The following is a 7,276-nucleotide window of genomic DNA, read 5'->3' as shown; positions in this document are numbered from 1 at the left end:
ACTCCCATATAAAAGACTTGGTACTGAAAAATGAATTCTGGGGTTCTAAAATGAACAACTTCATCTTCCTCCCTCTCATCCAGCTGATGGACAGTCTACACCAGGGCTAGAGCCATCGTTGTCTTTACAGCCACAGAGCCCCAGCCTTTGCTATATGTTTCTTTCGAAAATCTGATGTGATCGTTGACTGAAAAAGAATCTGGAGCCTTGGAAAGCTGTGAGTCTGAGAGAACCTTGAAAGCTTTTCATAGGCAACCCACAATGGAAGCCCACTGAAGAGCTGCAGAAGGTCTGAAGGGCAATCAAACGACAGATTGTCACCCCTTTCCTTCTAGGAGCATGCTCTGAATCTGCTGCACACATTTCTGCCCAAGCTGGATGATGGAAGCCAGGCTTCTGCTCCATTTAGAGTTTCCCTACATTTTTGGACTCCAGATGAAGAATTTTACTTTGTTTTAAGGGTGGCCTGGCTATGTTTACATAGTTCTGAAAGAAGTTTTCATGTTGTAAGTTGAACTTTACATATTTTAAAAATAGTCTCAGGGCTGTCTCACTTGGGAGAGCAAGATGCTAGTAATACACCAAGGTCAAGGGTTCGCATCCCTGTACTGGCTAGCCACTAAAAAAAAAAAACTGCAATCTTATTCTTAAGTGCATTTTTTTGGTGCAACCATCACTACTATTTCCAATATTTTTGTTTTGTTTTGTTTTTTTGTTTTGCAAATTCCAATTTTTATTTGTAAGAATTTACTCACATCACTGAGTAATTATTCTATAACATCACTAATTTTTAAAATTTATTTGATTAGGTAGTAAATGACAGGATGAAAATTCAAAAAATATAAAAGATTATAAAGTGAGCCTCCTACTTCCGGCTTCCAGTCTCCCTCCTTCATTTCTGATGTTTCTTTTCTTATCCTTTTTTTTTTTTTTGATTGAATCATAATTGATTATACATATTTTGGGGGTTCAATGTTGACATATGTTGATGAAATCAATATTACTAGCATATATATTGTTACAAGTTGTACTGATCATTTATGCCCCTTGTCCAATCTCTTCCTATTCCCCTCACCCTCCCCTGTCCCTCCACTGATAGCCTTAGATTTCTTCTCTCCCTCTGAAAGAGTAATGGTTACTCTGTTGATTTGTTGCCTAGATGATTTGTCCAATGCTGAGAGGTGTGTTCAGGTCTCCCAATATTATCATAGAGCGGATGCTTCTTCTGTCACTCTGGGATGGGCTTTGTGGAGAGAGACATCCTCTTCTTTTCTTTGGTCTCTGCTGGTGACTCTTCTTGTGTCAGTGCACTCCAGTGGCTGGCAGACCATGTGCATGCTGGTTGTGATGTCTAGCCACTTTCATGGCAGCTGTGGTTACTGTGGTGGCTGTGTTGGGCCACCCACATGGAAGTGATGTTTTTGGCATGCTCCTTGGCACTGGGGGTGTGCCTGGTTGTGGGTGGGGGCTCCAGTGTTCAGTTCCATGCCTTGGATCCCCTGGTGGTCCCCGAGACACTGGTGGTGTGCCTGGGCCAGAACTAATTTTTTGTTCTCTGCTTACTTCTAAAATGGGGGAAATTCCTGTGGGAACCAGTACTTGAGCTGTGTTGTTGAACTAAATTGCTGCTTTGCTGCTGTTTCCCTAGGGAAGGCTTTTTGTGCAGCTCAGGTTTAATGGTTGGCCTTATAGGTACTTCCGGCTCTCCAGAGACCTGGTGCACCTGGGTTGTATAGAAACTCTGTTCTGGACCTGAGTCTTTTCATCAAACTGCACCCCATGCAATTCTGCATTCCCAACCATTCTCCTCTGAGTGATCCTGTGTTGACTTGGGGGGGTGGATCAGCTGTCCTTGCTGTGTCCCTGTGTTCTCCCGGTGGGCCTGTCTCCCCCACTGCACATGCTGCAAACACTTCTCATGGGACGGGCTCTGTGCCAGTCCCTTGCGATGACTCACCAGCTCTGAATGGCTCCAGTTTTTCAGTTGTTCTGTCTCCTCGCTCGTGCTTGGGTCCACAGGAACCCTATTAGTGTGGTCTTGCTGTCCTGAGGGCCACCAAGGCCCCCTTCTCCCCTGCTGCCTTTAAGCAACTCCATCCAAAGGACACAGCTGTGGCTTTTGCTGGCTCCTGCTCCGTGTGCTCAGCAGCTCCAGCCTTAAAGTGGCCATGGCCCAAAACGCTCTGAGCAGTTTTTTCTTTCTTTCATTGAGGCTTCTCCCGCCTTCATGAACTCCATAGGTCTCTCCTCCTCTTTCCCTGAGCTCTAGCAGCCCCAGCTTGGCTGTTGTTGAATTTTTATAGTTGTAAATTGGTTGATTTGTGGGAGAGAGTGACACTGGGGACCATCTATTCCACCATCTTGACCAGAAACCCTGATGTTTCTTCTATTTCCAATATTTTTCATCATACCAAACAGAAACTCTATAACCATTAAGCAATAACTCCGTATTTGCCACTCCCCCCAGCTCCTGGTAACCTCCAATCTCTAATTCCTAGATTTGGAAAGGACCCACCTAGAAGGCTTCCTGCAAGAGGTGGGGTGCCTCAGGAGAATGAGTCTGGAGCTGGCCTGGAGCCTGGAGTGGAGCTGGGGCAGGTCACAAGTGGCTAAAGCCTCAGGAGAGGCGCTGCCCATGTCAAAGATGCCCAGAAGGGACTCTCTAAGGAGCTCACAAGGACAACCATGCAGGGAGGAGTCAGATGTAATATGGCCAGATCACACTGATGCCAGCCAAGTGAGATCTTTTCTGCCTCTTACCTCTATACCCTTCTTTCCTCTGACTCTGAAATGTAGGCTAGGAAGAGGGTCTGAAATATATGCTAGGAAGCCAGAGGGAAGGGGGAGAAAGTACAGGGAGGGACATGGGGAGAAGCCAATATCTCCCTTTCTCTCTGCAGGCCAGCTGGGAAGTAGCAGGGACACTGCAATCTGAAGTACATGTTAGAATATTGAACTAGATAATTTAATTATTAAAATGAGATGGTTCCTGTGACTAAAAGTGATCAATGGACTTTTAGATATCGTAAAATAATTAGAAAATTATAGGTAGATTTTACTCAGGGGGAAGGGAGAAGAAGCCTACACAGGGAACTTAAAGCGCCAGTGGGGGAAAGAATAAAGATGTTTCCTGCCACATCTGCTGGAGTCCTGCTCTTTCAAAGTAATGGTTTCACATATTTATTTATTGTCTACCTGAATGTGAACTCTGTGTGATTAGGCTCTTCAGATTTTGTCCTGTTTCATTTATTGCCACACTCCTCGTGCTTAAAACAGGGTCTGGCACATAGTAGGTCGTGGTAAATGTTTGTAAAATCAATGTTGAATCAATAAAACAAGTGTGAAGTCACATGAATTTACAACTTTTCTTATGATGTCTCTTCATCAAAAATCATCCTAAAAATATGAAAATCTTTCCAAAACTTCTTATTTTCTCATTTTTGGGGGGTCCCTGACTTACCAGTGCCTGAGACTATGTCTAGCTGTGTATGCGGTGTCTCTTTGCAAGGCAATTAACATCTGGATGAAATGTAAAAAAATGGACTCAGTCATCTACAGGTTTTAACAAGACTAGAATTTCACAGAGCATTTTTCCTGGGCTCTGTTTCCATAGAATGTTAAGAGGGGTTGTATTAATTAAAATGTTTTCATGGTTAAATCAGCTTGGGGAAAACAGAGTGAAACAAAGTTAAATAGATTTCCTTACTGCAGGACTTGTCAGAGCCTTTAACATGCTAATATGCCCTGTAAGCCTCTATGAGTGGCTGTAGTGTATATGCAACATTTTCCAAGTTTGTTGACTATAGGATCCTTTTTTTTTTTTTTCCCACTGAGCATTTCATGGGTTCACTATCCCAAGAAGGGTACTACAGGAAGCCATGGTTCACATTATATATAGGCACATTTACAAAGAACTTTCTTTTTTCATCCAGGTGTCTGTCATTTTGTGGAGATGGTCTCTGTGGGAAACTAACAGCCAACTGTCATTTTCTAGAGGTTGCGGGGGGGGGAGTTGGGAGGGAGGTGTGGTGGCTTTTTTGCACGATCTCTGTCATCCGCCCGATGATTCTATGAGGCGGGTGGTATTTGTATCCCCAGTGTTACAGAAGAGAAGACAAATTCTTAAAGAGATGAATTGACTGTCTCAAGCCCTTCATGGAACAGGATGGGATTACCCTGCTTTGCTCCGGCGTGCTGGGGGGAGAGAAGGGAGAGATTCTTTCATCTGAGACAAACGGAGGTCACTGATGGTGCAGATTTTCACATGCAACAGAACATTAATTATGAAAAACAGCCCAGTGCAGCAAAAGGAGCAGCAAATGGGAGCCTCAGAAAACTTGACTTGGGAGCAGCAAATGGGAGCCTGGCCTCTGCCAGCATTTAGCCGAATGACATAGAACTTGACTTCCCTGGGCCTCCGTTTCATCGTCCATAAAAAGAGGGGTAGGACAAAGTCCCTTCCAACACCGTCACTGGGTGATTGAGAAATGAAAGAAAAGTCACCTGCACGGCCTTTCCGTTGATGTCTGTCCCCATCGACCCCGCCGTGAAGACAGCATTGGGCACCGTGATTGTGCTTGTTTCAGACAGGTGCACATACGACTGGGGGATGTTCAGTTCTCGGCTAGCCACCTGCCAGAAGCAGAAGAAAAATAGTATGTATTTTGTTGACTTTAAGCCCCTCCCCCAAATTAAAAACCTTCATTCTTTTTAAAACTGACTGTAAAACCTGGCTATTCTACAGAGACAAATATCTGAGCTAGCATCTTGGGTTTTGCATGTAGATTGATGCACTTGAAGATATAAAATGGCACTGTAAAAGATATACTCCTTTTAGGAGACATGTGGCCAACCAAAGAACCTTTTTGTGCTTTCTTTTAAGTCTTCATAGAAGCCATGTGGCAGTTTGGTCATGCCGGGACATCTAGTTTAGCAGGATGCATTCAGGAAAGATTGAGGCCCTGGTCTTTCTGTTTACCTTCATCTTCTCCTTGTAGTTTACAGACAATTTATCAGATCATATTTCCTTCTTTTGCAGGCATAAGGGTTTTGTTGTAAAGAAGCAAGATATGTTCAAAGAAGGCCCTCTGGGTTTTTGTGATTTTCTAGTTCCACGTACACTGTTAAATAATATTATTTCCTTAAAGAAAGTATCTTCTATCTTTCATTGGGAGAGAAGCATTGTTTCCTGCATATTTTTGATTCAAATGTCATACTCAACAAATTCCTATTTCACATTAAAAAAGGGAAATTTTTCCTATTGCAATAATCTCTTACTCTTTTAACAGTATTAGAAACACTTCTTTGAATTATCATACATAATGGCCAGTCATGTGCAGTTCCTAAATAGATTGTAAATTCTAAAGAGCATAATTTTTCATCCTATTAAACACATTCATTTCTAAGTAAGGATTTGAATGAACACAGTATTGCTTTGAGTGGTTGCCATAAATCTTAAAAGTATTTCGTCCTTGAAAACTGTAGTCACATTTTTTAGAAGACCTATGGACTTGGTTCTTTTGTATGAAGGAGGAATAATAAAACATATTTGCTCAGTTTTAACTTCCACTTCCTTCACCCCCCTGCATTTTTGCATTCCTGAAATCAGGATGAGTCTTACAATTGACTGTGCATTTAGTACAATGGTATTTTTCCTGCTCAACAAGCAAAAAACTGTTCAGTTGACTGTAAGGTGCTATACTCTTCTACTGTAGAGAAGATGGACACTAATCTCACCTGAATCATTTTGGTGTTCAGGCCTTGTCCCAGTTCACAGCCACCATGAGTCACCAAGACAGAACCATCTAGGTAGATGTGGACCAATGCGGCCGCCTGGGGGGAAATGAAATAATTGTGATGCCAATTTGGAAACTGATGCAGCCAAATGTTGCCATGAGTTTAGCCAAGGTTGCTGGATGAACGGTTTTGTTTCATTGAGCCAATCTCTCATTTTTTATTCTGGAGAAGAAAGCTATTATTGGTGGCTACAGATAGCCCCTTGCAAGAACCCCAGACTTGAAAACCATTAATGCAGATGTGTAAGTGTGTTCATCTCTCCTCCCACCGGGCTTCTGCCTACTGCAGGCCCTGTGTGGAGGCCTTGGGAGCTGGCTCTCCGAAGCCCCAACCTGTACAACATTTTAATATTCTTCCCTCCCTGGATGTGAAATTAACATGGAGCCTGGATGAGTAAATTTCCAGGTTCAACCTCTCTTGGATACTAGAGGAGCTGGAAGAAACTTGAGATGTTTTAATGGTTTCCAAACTCTGATCTTTCAGAATCACGATGGGGAAGGGATATCGGCCCCATTCTGGAAATTCTAATTCAGTGGCAGTTTGGAGGTGGAGCCCAAATAGCCATTTTTTAAGCTCCCAGGTGATTTTGATGATTGGCCAGGTTTGGGATCCATTGATTTAGTCCAAATTCTTCACTTTGCACATGGGGGAACAAAAGCCTATAGAGGGAGAGACGTGGCCAAACCCAGGTACTAAGTTTGTGGTAAAGTCAGGACAGGACCAGCAACTCCTAACTTGATTTCAGGGTCCTCATGACCATGCCATGTGGCCTCTTCAGACTAACTGCTGTTGTCCATCTCTGGGGCTGGTTGTCCTCACTGAGCAAGCCACAGAATGTGCATGTGGTTCCAGGGACAAGGCCCCAGGAGGGGGGAGGATGGGCTGCGTAGGGTGGTTCTGCAAGTAGCTGGGATTTTCCTTTAGCATGATCACAATCATAGGCTCATGCATGTGGACCGGAATCCTGCATCTACCCTCTGGAGACCCTACCTCCATATAGATGCTTGTGCCCCTGCCACCAAGTATTCAAATATTATCTAACTCATCTCTTCCAGTCTCCTGGGTATGATGAGGCTATCTTCTCAAAATCATTAAGTTCTATACAGGAACTTTAAAGCTTTGTACCTTCACCTTTATGGCAATCTAACAAGAGTAATGGATGACCAGGTGTAAATGAGTATTGTCTGTGCTTTCAGAATGCACGTTAGATTTTACGTTGATGATTGTATGAACACCGAGTAGGATTATTTGAATTGATGGAGCGTATTAGAGACAAGAGGTGGGACAGTGAGTCATCATCACAGCACCCGCAGACATTTAGGAAAAAGGCTTCGACATGGCTTGTGCAGCCACTGCCAGAACCATCATCATTTTGTGAGTGAGGATTTAGTTTTAGAAGAGCGACATCATCCGCCACATTAAATTAATGTTATTATTTTGAATACTGCTGGCATTTATAGTATTATTTTTACTTAATTTG

The 7,276-nt window shown here is 43.2% G+C and overlaps 1 protein-coding gene across 1 annotated transcript in view; it reads right to left on the bottom strand.

Annotated features, from left to right (window-relative positions):
* LOC103598160 (aldehyde oxidase 4-like) overlaps positions 1 to 5,832 on the bottom strand; it is a gene marked incomplete at its 5' end in the record, with an annotated part of 15,543 nt that extends 9,711 nt beyond the window's left edge. Inside the window, 2 exons of the mRNA XM_008582122.1 lie at positions 4,504 to 4,632; positions 5,737 to 5,832. Of these exons, the coding sequence (XP_008580344.1) occupies positions 4,504 to 4,632; positions 5,737 to 5,832 (225 nt within the window). The remainder of the gene's footprint in view (positions 1 to 4,503; positions 4,633 to 5,736) is intronic.
* Between the last annotated feature and the right edge of the window lie 1,444 nt (positions 5,833 to 7,276).

The sequence above is a fragment of the Galeopterus variegatus genome, unplaced genomic scaffold, assembly GCF_000696425.1.
Source record: "Galeopterus variegatus unplaced genomic scaffold, G_variegatus-3.0.2 Scaffold2522, whole genome shotgun sequence".
Lineage (NCBI taxonomy): Eukaryota > Metazoa > Chordata > Mammalia > Dermoptera > Cynocephalidae > Galeopterus > Galeopterus variegatus.
Note: the sequence above shows the minus strand (reverse complement) of the source record. Positions and strands in the feature narration are given on the sequence as shown.